Source organism: Panthera pardus, unplaced genomic scaffold (assembly GCF_024362965.1).
Source record: "Panthera pardus isolate Hobbes unplaced genomic scaffold, ASM2436296v1 HiC_scaffold_189, whole genome shotgun sequence".
Lineage (NCBI taxonomy): Eukaryota > Metazoa > Chordata > Mammalia > Carnivora > Felidae > Panthera > Panthera pardus.
This window is the reverse complement of record NW_026526753.1, coordinates 18,992-39,782: the sequence shown is the minus strand read 5'-3', so window position 1 is coordinate 39,782 and position 20,791 is coordinate 18,992. Positions and strand designations below refer to the sequence as shown.

Genomic DNA, 20,791 nt, shown 5'->3' with positions numbered 1-20,791 from the left:
TCTAAAAAAAAACTGAAAACACTTTTCCCTTACTCTGTTTGAAAATAGTAGCGAAATTTTAAGAAGCATAATAGGATCCTGATATTCTCTGGGAAAATCTGAGATGATTGGAAATCTAGCACATTCGATCATCACTTTCTTAATCTGTTATATTTATAATAATGTCTACTCATCAGTGACTTTTAAATGAGAACATCACAGCTACATTAGTGTGTGGCAGCTGGGTGGTGGCAATATTCCTTGTCAAACTACATGAATTTTTTCTTCACACATAACCTTAGATTTTGTTATTAAAATTTTTGCCTTGAGAAATTACAAAATCCTGTGTGTTATGGGTCTTCGTGCTTGCTCAAGAATAGCTAACACCTTTAATGTTAAATCTGAGAGTGCCATAATTTATTTCATTGATTTCAAAATGAGCTTTCTGATTCTATTTAGAAGATTAAAATGTCATGGCTGAAAGGCTCCTTAAAGATCATCCAATCCTACACTTGAGAGACGAGGGAAATAGACACAGTGCAAGGAAGGGACAAAGATTCTATTAGAACACATGGACATAGCTTGTAAACAGTAACATTGAACCAAGGATATCCACATCTTATGTGAAGGTGCTAATTGTATATAAGTGAGGGTTTCTCTATCAGCAACACTACATCGAAGATAATGCATAGTTTGTTATTCAATGTTCCGCAGTATTTCACTACTCCTTTGTCTTAGACAATTCAAAAATAACCTTTAAAAACTGAGAAACATTAAAAGAGAAAAGAATCTGCAGATTATACTCTCAAGAGGACATCTTATCCATTAATGTAATTAAGAATACTGAATCCTATTTCATATAACTCAACTTAGACTCACTACATCTCCAGGTCTGAAACCAGGTTTAAAGCATACTGGAGGTCAGTGTGTCACAGCGCCCACTCTCTCCTTCTCAACCCGTTTGTACGTGGGACCCCCAAGCCAGTCAGCCACATAATGTTCCAAGATTGAAGGAGTGTTGGTTATTTTTGATTGGATGATGGACTGCCGGGCAGAGATAGCTCACTGACAGCTGGGAGTCAAGAGATCTGGACTACCATCTTTGTTCTACCTCCAACCAGTCTTCCCCAGTGTGGCTTACGGTTGCCCGGCTCCAAGTTAGGAGATTGGATGAGACGACTTTCCATCTCCAGGAGGCTTCCTCGTGATTGGAGCTGTCCTTCTGTCCATCTCCAACATTCATTTACTTCACACACACAGAGCCTGCTCTAGTGTCGATATCTGACTTCCTTACCTGGCTAAATTCTCTACTTCTGAAAGCTTCTTCATCTTCAAGCCTTTATGGGCAAAAGCAATGACACGGAAGCCTTGTATTGTGTATTTCCTGAGTTCCTGTGGGAAATTCTTGGGTACTGTCAGGTGAGAGGAAAGAGGTAAAGGTAAGGTCACACTGAAGACTGCCCACCTCCTAAGCAAGACTCTGGGATCCACTGTACCTTGTTTTAAAATTCCAAAAAAAAAAAAAAATACTTTAATAGAAAAACTACAGCTCTGGCTAAAAGCCACAACTTCATTAGGGTGCTCTTATTATTCTGACAGAAATGAATGCCAAGGATGCGCCGGTCATCCCCTGGGTGTCAACTCCACTGGCTGGCTTTAATAAGGTTAGACCTCACGACTATGTCTACAAGGATAAAATGAAAACAGCTGATCCTCTGGATCAGGGGTCAGCAAACTAAAGGCCAAATCTGGTCCATTGCTTGTTTTTGTAAATAAAGTTTTATTGAAATGCAACCATGTCCATTTGTTTATCATCTATGTCGGGTTTGGGGTCACAATGGCAGGGTTGAGCAGTTGAGACAGACACCATGTGGCCTGCAAAACCAAAGTTATTTTCCACCTAGCTCTTTGCAAAAAAGTTCGCAATCCCTGCTATAGAGGACAGATGACACAATGCCGTTTGTGTATTTTGACATGGTAGTCATTACCAATATTACAATATTTGTGAAATCTTTATGGCTCGTAGGATGCCTAGAAGAGCATTAAAAAGAACAGTGTAATGGAAGTGTAGTGGCTTAGGTAGCAAAACACTTGATTTCTAGTATCCACTCTACTGCCAACTAGCTCTCTGACCTTGGGCTTGGTAGGTCTCTCTTCTGGCTCCTCAATTTTCCCATCCATAGAATGAGAGGGTGTGGACCTCAGTATCCCCATTCAGCTCAAGCTTCCTGTAATTCTAAAATGATCCAGAAGGTGGGGATCAAGGCATCTCCTAGCTCTCTATTTCCTAAATACAGGGGGAGAAATCACTGACGTTATTAGCATATGTCAAAGATCTGAGGTCAGGACAAATAAGAATTGGGCTACCAGAAGGATGAGAGGTGAGAAGTGACAGGCCCAAACCCTTACCAGGGAGCAAGGGCAATAATCACCAGTTAAAATTTCAAGAAGATACTCACTTGCATCTGTGAGACTGAAAAAAAAAATGTATAGCAAAATATAGGCCATCAGTCTGTGAGGGATAGAGTGATAGAGGGATAGAGTGTTAGAGGTCATGGGAGTTCTGAGGAAGATCAAAGTCAGAAAAAGGGGCCGCTTCTAAGGTAAAAAAGGCTCTAAGTAGAGGGAGAAGTTAAAGCAATCATTTGCCAAATCTAAAATTGTGTGCACAAGTTGATGGCTATCAGCAATCATAGGGAGAATGTAGATGAAAATCAGGAGAAAAAGGCCAATTTTATCCAAATGAACTCATTTGAATGCAACAATATCCTTACAAATCTGGGCTGCCACTTAGAGAGTGCATATGTTTGTAAGACAAAGAGACAATACAAATCAGCTCAAAATCTGGCCCAGAAAGATGAAATTGCTGTGAAAATGATCAATTGCATTGCTCTAATACCGTCTAATTTGCTCTAATTACTTTGTGTGTGTGTGAAAGATTTATCTTGTCTGTATTCTCCTTCCATTGACCTGCACGAGGCCCTTACATGGTGCCAGCCCCCAGAGGTGTCAGGCGGAGCACCCCAGCTGCAGGCTGAGTGCAGGGCCCAGACCTGTCCCATTATTCCCTTCCCACGTTCCTGGTTCGCTCACCCTTACGTAGCTTCCTGTTCTGGCTCCTGATGTTTGCTTCATATCTCCTTCCCTGATACCCCATTGTGGTTGGACTTTTCTGGATGGATCAAAGCCAGATATTTACTCTCTGCCTCACGGCCTTGAAATGATCACCTCTGTCTTATCAGATCTCCTGGGCCCACTTCTCACTCACTGAGAAAACAATCACTTCCACATTCATTTAGTCTTGTGTGCTCTGTGTGTTTGGGCTTCTAAAACATTTTTACCTCCTGAAAGAGAGAACAGGGTCAATTAGTACCTGTTTCAGACTTGCAGAACTTGGCCAGCATCTCCGGGGCACCCTTCATGTACACATGGAAGTGATCCTCCCCTGCCACCTGAGCGACCACAGACATCCTCTGCAGGCTTGAGGAAAATGGAAACTGGCGCAAGATGGCTATGGCTTCCACGGGACTCTGAGACAGCACCAACAAAGGGGAGCTTAAGATGCTTGTGAAATTTCACAGATGCACACCAACAAATAGGACTTGCTCTGCAATGAACCCAGGGACGTCACGAAGTGGTATGTTTGTCACAACATTGATACTTTTCTGTCTGCCTCGACGGCGATTCCCTCATCAAGTTGTCTGGTTCTGCAAGGCCTTTCCCTTTGACTGCCTGGAAAAATCCTAATCATCTTCCAGGCCAAGTTCACAGGTCCCTTCCTCTGTGGCACTTCTCTCTCATAAATAGTATTCACTCTCACCTCTGAACGCCTGCAGCTCTTTCTTCAGCCTTTATTATAGCAGTCGGCACAGGGTATTGCACTGATTTGCACCTATATGGATTTTTCTACCAGCCTCTGTACTCCTCCAACACAGAGCCCCACACATCTAGCTCTGAAATCACTCTATCCCTTAGCACCTAGCGCAGTGCTCTAGCATAAGACAGGTTCATGAATAAATTTAAAAATATTCAGGAATGAAGGGACGAGCAAACCAACTATGGACACTGTTCGTTTCAAGGAGAAAGAGCTGTCTGATTTGAAAAAGCAAGTCATACCCAACTGGCTTTCGGTCCTGGCTTTATTATTATGTGTGAACCTGGCATCCCAAATGTGCAGTAGTCTGCATCACAATCTTCCATTATCTGTTTCAAAATGAAAACATTCATAAGATTCCTTAGAGCAAAATAGTAAGAAAGAAATACCTCTCATTTGCATAGCACTTGAAACTTTTCAAAGCCCCTTCCACATATTTTCTCTTGTAGGCTAATTATCTGAATACCATCATTGTCAAATTTCTGTTGTGTTATTAAGGACCTTGGAGAATGTCAAAAAGCCAGAAATATTGTGACTACAGTTTAAGTGGTAATTGATGGAAGAAATGCCGGCTACAAGCCAATGGCTCTTCCTGAATGGTATGACTAGCAATTGGATGAGAATTTAATATAGCTGAGCACATTAGCCCTCAGTTGAGTTAGGATTGGGTCTTGAGATAAACCTGGGATTAATTCTTATTCTGTATCTACGTTACTAGCCTAATTGATTAGCTAGAGAGTTAACAAGTTAGCTGCTGGCAAATTAGAAAGCATATTTGAAAACAGTTTGCATTCTTTGGAGGTTGCAACAGTATAAGTTACACCATTTGAGAAACCAATATTAACCTAAAATATAGGAAAGGCAGTCAGATATACAAATCAGAAAATAGGAGACAACATTTGGCCTCTGCTCCATCACTTACCTGTTTAACGTTGGGGACAATGCCTCCATTTCTCCAGATCCCAAATTTCTTCTGAAAAATATTCTGACATCCCTTGTAGCACTAAAATTATTGGAGTCTACAAGGATATTTTCCCTCCTCCTTATGTTTCATGACAGTTTCCTATCCACCAAAGGATATTTAATTCTAGACTGAAAGTTTCTCACCTAGTTTTAAATTCTGCAAACCACTTTGCACTTCCATACTTTGCTTGGGGTGGATACCACTGCTCTTAAAGACAGTTCTTACAGAGCTAATCCTAGCGATTTATGTTCCTGCACAAGACCCCAACTTGTATGTCATGTGTACAAATAGACCAACACCCCTCGATGGAGAAGAGCCACCGTCAGAACCATGATCAAAGTCACATATAGTAAGAATGACCCTAAGCAGCTCATCATTGTGTCTACGCGAAGGATGCCGGTGAGGACAATGTGTAATAATTACACTGATTCCTCTCCGTTAAGATCCAGGAAAGTGATTATCCCTTTGTGTTTAAGTAGAAGATTTCTCCACAGCAAATGCTTAAATTTTAACTTGCTGCTATCAAAACTTTCCATGTTTACCAGGTTTCCTCTTTTATTATTTTGGCTTCTAGAAAGCTACATTTTTGCCAGTACACACTTTTTAAAATTTTTTTTTATAAGTTTACTTATTTTTAGATAGAAACAGTGTGGGGGGGGAGGTGCGGAGAGAGAGAGGGAGAGGGAATCCCAAGCAGGCTCCACACTGCCAGTGGAGAGCCCAAGTCGGGGCTTGAACTCATGAACCCGTGAGTTCATGACCTGAGTCAAAACCAAGAATCGGACACGTAACCCACTGAGCCACTCAGGTGCCCCTCCCCCCACTATAAATCTATACATCTATAAATTTGCCTTTTTGTGAGGTGTATTTCATGTCCCTGCAGTCATGTGTTTTCATTCCTTTAACATTCTGTTTAAATGCTGCCCTGTAGTTAAGATATCATTGTCAGTAGCTTGAAAACGTGTTTTGTTTTGGTTTGGGTTTTTGGAGAGCAGAGTAACGTAATTAACTAAATAGTGACTGCCTGAATGAATGAATGCTTTTCACTTGGTGGGCACTTTACAATGCAAGCAGACCCTGTAGGCTCATAGGATCAGTGCTTACCACAAGTCGGTGAGTGAGGCATTATTATCACCAATGCACACCTGAGGTAACAGACTCAGAATCTTGGTTCTGGATTTGGGGTCACACAGCTAGAAAGTGATGGGGTCGAGAGGTCTGCTCACCATGTCATGACAGCCACGAGAATGGGTTTATACCCTTCAACTGTTCACACTCAGCTCAAAAAATTGATCCAGTTGGACTGGGAAACCTTCAGGCTAGTATCTAGACCTATACTGTCTAATACAGTAGCTACCAGCCACCTGTGGCCATTTATATTTAAATTGATTAAAGTGAATAAAATTGAAAATTCAGTCCTTGGTTGCATAGCCAAATTTTAAGTACTCGATAACCACATGTCGCCGGCTAGTGGCTACTATACTGAATAGCACTGCTTTAGACCACTGTTTCTCTGTGAGTGTTACAGAGAATGTACCATGTTTTTGGCCTGTCAAGGTTTTGTGGTCAAGAAGGTTTGGTAAATGCTGCTTATCCTATTCCTTCTTGAATATTCACAATGCACCACAGTATACTAAAGAAATCTGGTAGTCAAGAAATCAATTTTACTTTCTTAAAACAGCAGGTTCCCAAACGATTTGCTCACAGAACCTTATTTCAAGCTGCACTCATTAACAGAGTTCTTGGGAGCAGATACTGGGAAATTCAGGTAGAGTCGAACCTTCCTTCAACGTTGTTACAAATCTTCTCTGAGCTTCAACCAAAGTTAGAAAACTTTTCCACTTTCAGTAAGGATTTCTTCAAGTTTTTCTCATTTAGCCAAAACAAGAAACTATCATCTTACCCAGGCAGTGCCCTCAAACATTTTGAGGTCCAGTGGGTCTCCTTGGATGGTCCCATTGAGAAGGATCAGAGAGTGGCAGCTGGCCATGGCAGCACACAGCGGGCCCCATGGCAAAGCCTTGCCTGAGGCAAAGCTATTCACTTCCTGAAAACTGGGAGAGAAGATGATTAAGAAATGAAAGTCTTCAACAAAATCATTTTACACACTCTGCCCCTTAAATCTTGCCAACACAGAGTTTCAATAATGCTTAACCTTTATGTTCAAATCCTTCCAGAGCTCCTCATGTCCCGTATGATAAAGTCTAAGTGCCTGGATATAATCACAGAGACTTCTGTCAGGTTACTTGAGGTCAGTGCCTAAGGTGACAGTAAGCTCAGAACCTGCAGCCTGCTTCAGAATCTGTCTCCCTCTCTCTCCACTCCTCCCCCACTCATGTTCTCTCTCTCTCTCAAAAATAAACATTAAAAAAATTTAAAATAAAAGAAAAGCACACCTGGACTCTGAAATATTTCTCACGACTCAGTCCTTTGCCCTATTTCTAGAAACTCCTGGCATAGATATCCAGCGTCTCATTTTCCTTTATGATGGTAGACTGGTACAGTTTACCATTCTCATTTCCCATCTAATAGCCAAATGAGAATTGTAGACTGTGGTTTCTACACCCCGAAAACCTGAGCATTTGGGGAAAGGAAAAGAGAGGAGGGGTGAAAACCCTAAGCATCCTATTCCCCTTTCACTGGTCTGGCCAATAGAAGACAAAGCAGTGCCTGCCCGGACAAAAGCTTGGCCCGGCCATCTGAGCAACCAGGAGCTGAACCACATGAGTAGGGTTGAACCCAAGTATTTTCTGCAACATCGCACTGCCTGTCTGCTGTTATCTCGTGCCAGAGCTGTGTTTGGCCCCATCACTGTGCTGGAGAGCCCCTGCATGACTCAATGACAGAGGCTCAACCACTGTTTAGAGCCAAGGGGGGATATCTAGAGCTGAAGAGTCAAGGCATCTTGTACTTAGACCGAGAGGGCAGATCTCAGCCCTGTGAGGAAGGGGAGCAAGGGCCCTCTCCTCACTATCCATTCTGGGGTAGCATCTCTGTGATTGTTCTCCCCTCTCCTGTGGCCAGCTTTTCACCTGTGTCTGTAAAAATGGTAGCCCTATACCCTTTAACATTCTATCTCAAGTGCTATCTTTGTCAGGCGTTTTTCCTCATTCTGTTCATTTCCAAAATTAATTTTGACCTTTTATTCACTATGTTATTCCAAAATCCAAGACTGTGTATTATATCAAACAATCATTATTATTTTTTCTTCTCTCTTCTGATATGCGTGCCTTAATCATAGCTCTTTCCATGGACTGTATTATGCGTAGAAGATGAATGCATTTGTGCCTTTCAATCCCATGAGATGTGAGCTACATGAGGGAAGGGAGGGAACTCTTCCTTTCTGGACTCCTCCCCCCACCCCGCCCAGTCCAATAACCACCAGCAAATCTTTGTGGTTTTTAATTAAGTACACTTATGATTTCACTCTTTGCTCCTCTTTTTTATTCATTCAGCTTCTTACTTATCCAGTTCGTTCTATTTTTTCATGTGGAGTTTGAAGGCCTATTTTCCCCATCTGACTCTGAACTTAGAACCCATTTAATTTAACAAGTTAGAATAATTGGGACACCAGAAGGACGGACTTGAATAGAACCAAGGTAGCTACACCAATCCCACATCCCATCTTCACTGAAGTGCTTACCAGTTGTCAGCAGTAGGGACAGTCCCCCAGAGGTCCAGCCCATCTTCCGTAAGAGTGCCAGTCTGGAAGAAGTTAGAATTGGTATTAGCATAAGATTTAGAACTTTTGGTTATATCATGATTTAAACAAAACCCAACCTCCCAAAACATTAAAGTAGATCTAGTTGTCCAAAGTCCTTGTTTGTAAGCATTAAATTTTGTTTTTTTATTATTTTTAAAATATGTTTTTAATGTTTATTTTTAACAGAGAGAGCGAGCATGTGTGCATGTCTTGAGTTGGGGGGGGGGGGCAGAGAGAGAGGGAAACAGAGGATCCAAAGCAGACTCCGTGCTGACAGCAGTGAGCTTGATGCTGGGCTCAAACTGTGAGATCATGACATGAGCCAGTCAGATGCTTAACCAACTGAGCCACTCAGGCACTCTTGCAAGCATTAAATTTTAAATCAGAGAAGGGTACCTGAAGGAAGAATTCAGCAGGTGACAAATGATTCCTGAGAAGACTGTGTCGATAATGAAATGATTCTAGATACTAATCATTACAATCAAATGTTAGTGTTTTGCTTTTGTGTGTTTATTTTTGCACTTGCTGTTGTTAAACGAGAAGCATTTAGTGAATGGAAATCCAATAAGGACCAGTACGAGTTTGACTTTATAGTTGGCACCTGCTATCTTTCTAAAGCAGAGTTCAGAATTTTTCTTTCTTTTTAAGACTGATTAGTTCATAGTCTGCCATCTGGCTCACAGCAATTTTCTAAAATATGGGTGACGTGATGACTGTCCGGATTGATAATGAAATGTTGATAAAGGGCTTTTTGAGAATTTAGAGAGAAATGAAGTGCTAATAATAAATACTCATTAATGCCCATGAATGAGTTTTATTGTTAGATTGTCAAGAGGAAAATGGTTGGGAGATTTGATTTGCTATATTATGGGAGAGTATTTATCACATAATGTAACAAAGAAAGCAACATGGAACTAAGTACTATGACAGCACTTTGAATTTGCTTATTGCTTCATAGCCCACCATTAATTACAGACCCCGGTGTCTTTATGCAAGAGGCCAACACCCAGTCAGAGTAACCATGTGGCTCCCGCTACTTCAGCGCTGTCAAGGCTGAGCAGAACATTCCCAAGTGCTGGGGTGTATCCCTTTTCAATACTGACACCCAGGTCTCTGTCATCATTCTTTTTACAGTCATTTCTGTATAAGACACTGAATTTTCTAGCTTCCTATCAAATGACATTTCTTTCATTACAGCACATTAAATTGGCATAACGCTTTATGATGAAGTGCTTACAATGCTTCTAATTCTTACAATCGACTAAATAGGGAAGGGACATTCTCAGGTTAGAAGTTAAAGGAGCAGCCTCAAGGTCCAGTGGCTTGCAGGTTGGAGAGAAAGAACCAGAATCTGGCCCATCTAGAATCTCCCTCTAGATGACAAATGTTAAATAAATTTTGCAAAGCATGCAGAAAGACAAAACCCATACTGGACTTCCAATTAAGGAATGAAGGATTCTTTGTTTCATTAATTTATTTGGGCTTCACAGAAAGCTAACACGCTTTGTGTGAGTTACTCCTTGAAGAACAATAGAAAAAAACTTATTTGCTTCATTTCCCTCCTGCATTTTATGAGGGTTCCAACCTGTGTGTTTAGATTCCAAATCCTCTTGAGTTATTCCATTTCAAAAAGAGTTAGCAGCTTAATTCAAACTGAAATGTTTCCCTGATGATCAGATTATATTTTTACACATCAATATTTTGAACATGAAAACAGAGATTAGATGGCAGCAAACAGAAATGGGACCGTGTCATTTCTCTATGTGAAAATGATTCTTATACTATAAAACTAGCCATGAACAGAAAGAAAACTAAATTATAGTTACAGTTGTAAAAGGAATAAGACAGAAAAAGCCAACTTCTTAGCATAAATACTAGCCCAGGCTTGGGCTGAGCTGAATAGAAAAGAGAGAACTGTTTTAGAGAACTAACAGACCAACATAAACTAGAAATATATGGGAATAAGAAGCACATGGTGAATGTCTTGTAAGTGGAAATAAAAGTAGACGGGGACCTCGATTAATTGTGGGGTGCTTCATTCCAACACCATATTGGTAGAGTTTTACAATGTACAAGCTGGAAAGGCACCGAGAGATCATTGGAGTTCAAATTTCTCTTGATTTCTCATTTTGCCGATTCCCAACCCAGTGTTTTTTGCACTATGACATGTTGTCATGCCACTGGGGTTTGGCCAAGCGTGCCGAGGAGCAGTTCCTCAGTTGGTCTAGCAAAGGAGCACATGAGGACGTGGAGGGGAAAAGCTTTGTATGAGACGTAAAATGAACAACTGGAAAAATTAGTTTTAGAAAAAGACAAATATGTAACGAACCTAACTTTATAAATCTCCCTCTTATATTACAGGCACCAGTGAGGCTGCTGGGTAAATAATGGGAATCCCTACCAGAAAACTTCCAAGGCCGTGGAACTAAAAGAAGCTACTGTTAACCCTAGTGGTTAACTTGAGGAGTGGTGATTGAGGGTTTTCTTTGCCAGAGGAAACTCAGCCAGAATAGAATGGAACTAATTTTAGGGCTGAGCTGCTTCCAGTGTGGAGCCAAGACTTGTCAAGTCTACTCATGGTGTCTCTCCAGTTTGTCCTATACTCTCCATTCTTGCCCTCCTTGCTTAGGACAATGACCCATCTCTTCAGTCTTCCCTAGATAGCTTCCTGTCTCAGTCCTACCTCCCTTTTGTTCCTTCTCACCAATTACCCTCGATGGAATAAACAAAACACACCTATAAAAATGTCTTTGATCGTCTTTAAAAAAAATGGTACGGCTCCCATTCTCCTTCACAAGGCCCCACTTCTTAGCTTGACACATCAGGCCCTGAGCAATTGGGCTCTTCCTCTCCAGCTACATTCCCTACCACACAGCCCCTGTTGTAGCCACACCTACATGCCACAGGCCATGACATCCCTGTGCTTCTGAACTGCTCATCTCTGAGCCCATTCTGTCTAACAACCAAAGCCACGGCTCAGCGGTGACCTCCCATCCATGGCAGGTAACTTAACTTGGACGCTTTTCCATGCCTCTTTGAGCATGCATTTCACTGCATTATCATGGTTTACACTTCCATTGTACCTGCTTCCTCAGCTAAGTCACGAGCTTCTCCAGAGCAAGGACCCTCTTATTAATGGGACTCTTGGCCAAGGTAGGTTAATTAAAAAGTGTCAAAGCCTTAATTTATTCTAATACAAACAAAGTGAAGACATGGAGGGATCGGCCAGGCCCACTGTGTTACAACAATTAAATTGGCCTGCCCAAGCAGAGGGCAGGATCTGAACAGCAGGTGGATGAGGCTGAGGTCCCTCCAGGGACACAGGACCCCCCACAGGAGAGTCACAGAAAGAGGTTTTAGACCTGTCCCAGAGCAGCAATCCTTCCCATTTGGACATACTTCTCCCCTGCTACCTCCAGAACCCTAAACAGTTACAGGACAACATTCTTCTAGTCCTGAGTCCTGATAACCTGGGGGTCAAAGGAGAAAGGAGGGACTGAGTGCATTAACACAGGCACTGTCCCCTCCCTCCCTTTCCTTAAAAGAAGCAGAGGAGAAAAATGGAATATTTTCAATTAAACACAGGACAAAGTATTTCAGGAAACAGAAATGTTCCTCACAAATTTTTTTGCCTGAAAAAGCCAGTCAGTCATAGAAGTTATTACAATAAGAGATTGTTTTGAAACCCAATACGGGCAAAAAATATTAAATTTCATAGGGAAGAAATTTATGATGTGATATAGCTAAACCACTTCCTTAGGACTCTGTACAGTGGGCTTGTAGAGCATGGTCTCACCACTAGCCCACTGTGTGACCTTCTCTGGCCTCAGTGTTCCTATATGTAAAATGAGAGCAGTGAACCAGGCATTCATTTGGAGGCCTTTCCCAGCTCTGCTCTGCCTTGAAATCAACCTCCAATCAGGAAAGTTTAGATCATACTTTGTCAAAGCACACGAGGTTTATTTGTCCACACATATTGATTCTCTGTGGGGAAATACAGAAGATTTTCTTTTTCTTCAGCCTCTTTTGTGCATACACGATTCCTGTGGTCAGGGCAGCTGGTAGCACAGGAGGGACAGTCACGGTGAGGAGAAGCAGGGCCATGGTTGCCGTGTCTCTTGGAGAAACCTAGGGAGGGAGGGACATGGAGGTTAGCCTAGCAGCACAGGGCGGCACCCTTTCTAGCACCATCTCCTGCAGCACTCCAAGAGTTCTAGAAGCTCAAAATATTTAAAGAGAGCTGCTCTCTCCGTGGGGCTGAGAGATCTCTTGGGTGTGCTTAAGGAACAGACAAGTTGTCTCCCATTGTGCACAAAAGAAACTCTGATCCCTTTTCTATGTCCACCCTGCCCTTTTTGACTGTTTCTCTTTGCTTGGTATTCCCTCCACCCAGAGTACCATCCTTCCTCTGCTCATCATAACACACCCTCTTAGACTCCCCAGGCACTGAGACCATTTTTGAGTTGTAACATTTCACACACGGGCTTGACAGTTGGGTTATAAATCTCCCCCAGTCGCTTCCAAACCGCTTGGGTGCAGCAGCTTGGCTTATACATCTTTGAAGTCCTTTGCAAGTTCATCTTATTCATCTCTAGATATAGAGCCTAGCACAGTTTCTGACACAGGAACTATTAAATGAATGGTAACCTGATAAAAATGATGACCAAGAGTCTGCTAAAGGAAAGTCCATAGTAAAAATAGCTTGTTCTCACTGCACACATTCTGGGGCGAGAGCTGGATTAGGCTACATAAATGATTTAGTTACTCCTCACAACAACCTTAGGATGTAAACACTGTTATTTTCTCCATTTAACAGATAAAGAAACCAAGGCTTAAAATATTAAAATAACTTCCCCAAGCCATCTGCTAGTTAAATGGTGAGGATCTGAACCCTAGGCTGTCCCACTTGGGGGGCACAAATATGTGACCAGTATCTTATAGTATCCAGTCAATTCTCATAGAGTCAAGATCCCAGGCGGGTCCACAGAAATTCACATGGCTGATAAGAATAGGGCCTAGATCAAATCACAGCATGGCTTGTTTTATTTTTCACCTTCTCTAGAAATTAATGGCCTTACCCTAGATTTTTATGAAATTAACCGTAATTTTAGCCACTAAAGTCCTCTTCTGAGTACTGGGAATACAGATTCAAGTTCAATATCAAAGGCTGCTAGATACATCATTGGTCCAATCTCAGATTGTCACAAAATCCAGCGTTCTCTGTTTTTCCCAACCACAGCCACAAAGTGTTGACACTGAGGACTCAGCTCTGTCTATTCCTGAGACAGTACAGATGAAGGAAGCCAGCAGGGTCACAGGTTATGACCCACAAGAAGGTGGGGTCTACAATTAGTATCGCTGCTTTGGTGTGTATTAGATGTTGAGTTCTACCCGGGAAATCTTCATTCCGAATCACTGTGGGTGCTTCCTGGTCCACAGAAGAGGGCCTTTTGCTTGTTTTCCTGCTCAATGCTCCTGCTCCCCAGATGAAACTGGCACAGTGCCTCAAGTTCCAGTCCCACTTGCTTTAACAGTCTGCCCAGCTCTTTCCAGGGTCCATTCTAGGGGTGCCAATATGTCCTGGCCTCCTTTGCCTTTGCCTGACCTAGAAATGCTGCCTGAAGGCTTATATCAGACTGAAATGACTACCCAGAGCTCAAGTACGAGAGTGAACATTGCCTGGAAATTCTCGTCACTCTGTCCATCAATATTTACCCCTCTCCCCGACAACACACACATAGAATGCACTAAATTTGGGCATTGTAATTAAGTCACCCATACCCAGTTTCATACCTATGTTTGGACCCTTTTATTTACATTTTTTTTTCTTCTTCCCAATGAGCCCACATTGCTAACATCCCAGTATGTCTTAAAGAAGAGATTACACAGTTCACAAAAGAATCACACTCTCAGGACCAGAAAGGACCTCAGAGGTCATTTGTGAGAACCCTTCCTTCAGCCATCACAACTATTAAGAGAAATGTTCAAACAAACCAAAACCAGACCACTATGAAGTTTAAAAGGAAGTGGGGATCCGTGCAGCATATAGTTCTGTAAAAGTGGACAGTCAGTTCTATTTTAGAACCTAACAAAACATAGAAAAACTCACTGGGTACATGGTATGTTGGGTATGCCTTAGACAATGTACACACTCAAATATCTCAGCATTCTCAAATAATCCAAATTTCTAAGCACGGCATTCAAGATCCCCTTCAATGTGACCCATTTTACCTTGCTAGACTTAATCTCTCAGTTGCTTGCTGGTTCCAGAAGACCCATCTGCATTTCTTCCTTTGTCCTTGTCTCACTCCAACTAGCATGCCCTTTCTCCTCCCTGATCTGATTGACTAAATCCTCTCCATTCTATCAGACTTGAGAAACACCTATTTCCTCTGAGGATGTTTGGGCTTCGGTATTACCAATGCCACACATGAAGTAACCTCTCATTCGCATCCAAGTGGTGAAAGAAGTCATGAACTTTGCAACTTTTCATAGCTGTGCCATCCAATACAATTTTCACTAGCTACATATGGCGACTTGAATTTAAATTAACTAAATAATCAAATCACTAAATTACTTAAATTAATTAAAACTAATTAAAATGAAGTAAAACTGAAAATTCATTTCCTTGGTCACACTAGCCACGGTTCAAGTGTTCAATAAGCACATGTGGTTAAGGGCTACCAAACTGGACCATGTAGGTATAGTTCCATCATCTAAGAAAGTTCTATTGGACAGAACTGATCCACAGAATGATGGGGCTAAGAGAGAACCTTATCCAACCCTTTTGAGTTAGGTGAGGATCCTTGAAAAAGCTATGTCATTAAAAAGCCTTACCCCCAGTACTTACTCCATGGTACATATATACACCAAGGGCATAGAAGAAACCCACAATGCCAAGGAAGGCCAGGAACACTATGAACTTGAAGGCATCATTGTATAGCTTGAAGTTCAGAGGTCGGGGATAGAGGATGGATCTCACCAAGTCCCCTTTGGCAGTATTGTAACCTGCATGAAGGTAATCACAGGTGGAGTAAGTTCCTTTAATACAGTTTACCACGACACCCAAAATGATTTGCATTGAATTAAGGATTGGTTAATAGTGTCATCTGAATATGGGATGAAGACATCACTGCAAACAGTATATTTACATTTATTATCCCTACAAGTCACTAGGAACAATAAGTGGTATTCACTTAACCTTGTTCAATTTCTCTTGCTCTGGAAGTCAGTGCTACAATGGCTCACACAGTGAAGCTCCTCACTCATGCATAAGATTGAGGAAAAGAAGACTGAGGACTGACAGACACAGTCACCAGAGAAGACGAGCTGCTAAGAGAAGACATTAAAGCTCAAGTATGTGTTGAAAATAATAGAAAATGAAGACAAAAGGAAAGCACAAAACAAGTAATTTCTTAAACACATATACCTCTGATCATGTCATTCTTATGCCCAAACACCTTCCAGAACCCCTGATTTTTTGCAATAAAGTTAAAATTTCTAGGCACGGCATTCCAGATCCTGTCAACCCTCAGTATACTCCTGTGTTGCTAGACTTATCTCTTTACTGCTCGCTGCTCTCAGAAAACCCCAAGGCAGTCCTTCTTTTGTGTTTTGCAGAAATAGATTAGCATGTTTTTTTAGCTTTCTGCTAGGACTGGCTAAATCTTTCCCATCCTATCAGGCTTGGCTCAAAATGCCGCCTCATCAAATAAATATTTTCAGAGTTCTACTCCCACACTTCCTATCAAAAATAATTTCTCCCCCTCTTTGGGGTCCCTGTAACACTTAATCATGTGACATCTATCATTGCTCTGTGTTTAGTTAGCTCTAACTCCACACTGTTTCCTGCACCAGACCACAATCCTCTTTAAGGGTAAGGAATGTCTCCTAATTTTTTTCTTTAGCCCTCAGGGCATGGCACTTAGTAGATCTTCATTAAAATCTAAGTTATTGGCAACAAAAGGGGGGGCTACTAGATATGAACCACTGTTGTATGAAACACGCCTTAATCCCACTGCTTGGTAAACATATAGTCTCCTCAAACATGGCTTTGTAGGCTTTGGAGAAAAAGAGCAGAGTTTTCTCTAACTTGTTGCCTCAGCATTTTACAAGCTCAGATAAGGTGGTTCCCATGATTTCCATTCATTAGCTCATGCCCACTGACCCCTTTGAAGCAAAACTTGATATTTTTAATTTAAAAAAATCAGGTAGAACAATTGAATCATAGGCTAACACATAGAGACAACAAAGTTCAAGGTGGGTTTTGGATCTGTGCATATGTGGCTGGCAGAAACACAGGTCAGGGGTAGTGTTGGCTGTGTGATGTCCTGTGAAAGACCGGGAGTAAGATTAGTAGTCTTGAAAACTTTTTGAGCATGGTGTGTGTAAACTGCTTCAAAATCTGCTTTAGAAATATGACTTGGTGGCAGATCCAAGGGGAGGTGGAACAAAAGACAAGGCAAAGTATTTGAGGCAAAAGCTGAAAGGGAACAGTCAAGAGAATATTTCTGTTGCAATGGTTAGACAAGAGATGATGAAAGGCCTGGACAAAACACCAACTGTGGGGATGAAGGAAAGGGAGACAAGACTCAGAAGGTATTTGTAGAATTGACAGGATGTGGTGTCCTACTTGGTACGGGAGAAAGTGGGAAGCTAAAGGTGATGTGGACAGACCGGCTAGATGGTGATGCTGTCGACAGAAAGAGGAGGATAAGTCCTTTCGATGCCTTGACTTTGAAGTGTCTGTAGGGAACCCAGAGGGAGGCATCCAGCAGGGACCTGGAAATAACAGCCCAGCAAGCAGCAGTTTGAAAGGAGACAGTCCTCAGGTGATAATGGTTGGAACTTTTTTCTTGGGAATCACTTAGAGTTGGTATAGAGGGAAAAGGAAAGAAGCCTGGGGACATAAAAAACAAACAAACAAGAACACAGTCTTGCCTTTGAGGCAATGTATTTCATCTCTGTATCATCAATGTATTTCATCTTAGACAAGGGTTTTAACAATGAACCAGTGAGGTTGGAAATGGTGGCAACTTAGAATAAATAAGGATCTGACTAGAAACAAGTATGACTGTTATTACCAGAAGGTGGCAAACTCCATAATCCTAAACCAAATTTCCCCAATCCAACTCCCCCACCTCTAAGCAGGGACTACATTTACAAAAGTGGAATCTACTAACCTGTTTGCAAAACAACTGCTCTCACTGGCCCCTGCCCAGACGGCTTGACCTGGATAACTTCTGTCCCGCAGAAAAGGACATGTTTCCGATAGTCCTCCAAGCTGTGGGATTTCCAGGCCACGGTGTTCTCCGTATGGGGCAGTGGCGTCTTTGTGACAGGTATGCTTTCTCCTAAAGAAGATTGTGTTTTGTTGATTCTGTGTGAACTCAGGTATTCAGAGTTGGTGCTTGACAGTTTTGAGACAGTATACAAACCATAGCTATTCAGGTCTTAATGCCCATTTCCTGGGTCAGATGATTTCTCAAGGATGCTGGCGATGCAAGCAGTGGTGTACTTGGTTATATTTTACATATTTATTTAAGGTCCACCTATATTTTCCATACCTGGTCTGCATGGTTTGCTATCGTAATTTAAAAAGCAGGCCATTTTAACAAAGATAGTTGTCACCTAATTGTCCCCTCAAGTGTTCTTTAAGCCCAAATTTATGCTAGGTAATTAAGGAGCTATAAAGCAAGTATATAGCTATTGTTATTTGCCTCTCATTTATTTATCAACCCATTCATCCATTCACTTGACAAATATTTTTAAGTGCTTATTTTGTGCCAGGCACTGTTCTAGGTGCTTAAAATAATGAAGACAGAAATCCCTCCCTCAGAAAGCCCAGGGAGTCAAGCCAGTAAATAGCAGTAAATAAATGATTAAAGTACAATAAAGTAAGGATTTTGGTAGTATTACTGGGTGATCTGAAGATCTAACCCAGAGGACCAAGAAACATTTCCAGAACAACTAATAAATGACAACTCAAAAGGAAATGAGGCCAACTAGATCAAGGTGGAAAGGAAATTGTTCTTGGAAGAAGTGAAAGATCATGCTGTGCCCTTGGCACTAAAAATGGTTGAGAATGTTTGGGACATTGAGTGTAAGGGTAGAGGTAAGCGGTCCTAGAAGTACAGAGATGAATGAGAAATTATGCCTTCATAAAACCTCTTAAATGTTCTTCATGATCTTTGTGGAGCTTGCAGTGAAAGATAAAAACCAATATAACAAGACAGGGCCTCTCTTTTTTCTTTCTGGATGATCTCAGCTCCATTCTCATTAATACATAATTAATTAACAATTAAAGTGTTAATTAACAATTAATTAAATAGCTAGATCGATAATGTCTAATCTTCATTTCCTCTCTCCTGTGCTTTTGTTCTATGTTTCCCAATGGTGGGCTGTTCATCCCAACCTGGATATCCCACTAGCATCCCTAAGTCCACATACCTAAAATCCATACTAATATTTTGTTTAATTTTTATTTTATTTATTTTTGAGAGACAGAGTGGGGGGGGGTCAGAGAGAGAAGGAGAGAGAGAATCCCAAACAGGCTCTGCGCTGAAAGCCCAATGCGGGCCTTGAACTCACAAACCGGGAGATCATGACCTGAGCCACAATCAATAGTCGGATGCTTAACTGACTGAGCCATCCAGGCACCTCCGTACTAATATTTTTACCACTAAACATCCTCCTTTTTCTTTGTGGTATCATCCTTTTGCTGAGTGACAGGTTTACAGTCTCGGAATCACCTTTGATTCCTCCTCTTCCCGTGCTCTGCCCTCTCATGGTCTGATTCCCCAATTCCTAACTGCTTTTCTCCATGAGTATGTCTCACCAAGTAACTCTTGGACTCTTGCGTTTGGGTCCCAAGGGCTTCACTAGCAATCACTATCTAGTGGTGGCTGCCTTACCAATGGATTACCTATAATTGGCTCCTTGACATGAAAACCATTTTAATAATAATAATTTGAGTCTATGGTAGAACTAATATTTCTGTTTTATGAAAAAGTATCTCACCCACAATATGCCTTGACCTCTTGAGTTGGAAAAGACCTCCAGTCCTTCCTCCTATGTGTCTCCTTTGCTATGAGGCTACTACTGCACTCACACACTCTTGATGCCGTATGGATGGGGATTTTCCCACAACGAGCAGTTCCGTGACACTAGCTGGTTGTCCTACAATTCAATTCAATTCAATTCAACTCAATTCAATTCAATTCAATTCTAGATATAGCATCAGATCCCACAGGTTAAGGACTCAGTCCCACAGGACTGCTCCCATGCCACCTCAGATGCTAATTGCAAACCCACATTGTCAACTGTGCTTCTGACTAATAAATCCGAGGTTCCCATAATCCCCTTCTTGGGTTCAATTCATTTGCTAGAGCAGCTTATAGAACTCAGGGAAATACTTACATTTACCAGTTTGTTAAAAGATCTGGTAAAGAATATAGGTAAATAGCCGGATGAAGAGATACATAGGGTAAGTTTTGGAGGGGTCTCAAGTGCAAACTCTTTTGGTAGATTTTCAAAGCCACCACAATCTGAGCATCACTGGCTCTTTTTCCTACACACTCCAGCTAATCTAAGCCACTTGCATATCCTGTTATACATATATATATATATGTATTCTTACATGATACCATTCCTCTACTTCCCCTGATGGTGGGAAGACAGGGTATTTAAGATACAAAGAAAATTAGCTCAGAGTTCAAAAGGATACATTTCAGAGATAAAAATAAAAGTGCTAATAACTTCCTCACTCCCAGATTTAAAAAGCATTAGAATGAATTTAAAATTCCATCAGTCTTTTGCTAAATGTTCAATTAGCAAAATAACATGTCATATTTCTAATTTGGAAATAGTATTCTATTGATTATAGTTACAAAATCTAGGTTCTATCTCTCCTAAGTAATAACTGGTGGCAAGGACTTTGACATATATAACTTTTTATATTCCTCATTTTCCTTGCTGGTATGTGATAGGTTGAAAAGACTTATTTTTGCTGAATGCCTGGATGAACTGAATAAAAACAACTGCCCAGGTTTTCCTATGATTGGTTTTTCAACAACCAGTTTTCTACATGGTGCATTTTTTATATCCTAAGGTGCAAGAAGCCATACAATTTTTATTAGTGATCTTGAAAAATCTCAGGAAATTCCTTTAGCCAGGCATTGTCCCTAACTCACTGTCTTTAAAAATTATGATATTTAGCCTTTGTTTGATATTTATCCTTTGTTTGGATTTACCACTTGTGGTCTAAGTGGCT

The 20,791-nt window shown here is 41.3% G+C and overlaps 1 protein-coding gene across 1 annotated transcript in view; it reads right to left on the bottom strand.

Annotated features, from left to right (window-relative positions):
- The window catches only part of LOC128778165 (probable cation-transporting ATPase 13A5), a 72,735-nt gene that overhangs the window by 37,507 nt on the left and 14,437 nt on the right, over positions 1-20,791 (bottom strand). Inside the window, exons 4-11 of the mRNA XM_053906498.1 lie at positions 17,703-17,873; positions 15,371-15,528; positions 12,460-12,648; positions 8,461-8,522; positions 6,721-6,871; positions 4,096-4,182; positions 3,353-3,509; positions 1,274-1,391 (exon numbers count right to left, since the gene is read on the bottom strand). Of these exons, the coding sequence (XP_053762473.1) occupies positions 1,274-1,391; positions 3,353-3,509; positions 4,096-4,182; positions 6,721-6,871; positions 8,461-8,522; positions 12,460-12,648; positions 15,371-15,528; positions 17,703-17,873 (1,093 nt within the window). The remainder of the gene's footprint in view (positions 1-1,273; positions 1,392-3,352; positions 3,510-4,095; positions 4,183-6,720; positions 6,872-8,460; positions 8,523-12,459; positions 12,649-15,370; positions 15,529-17,702; positions 17,874-20,791) is intronic.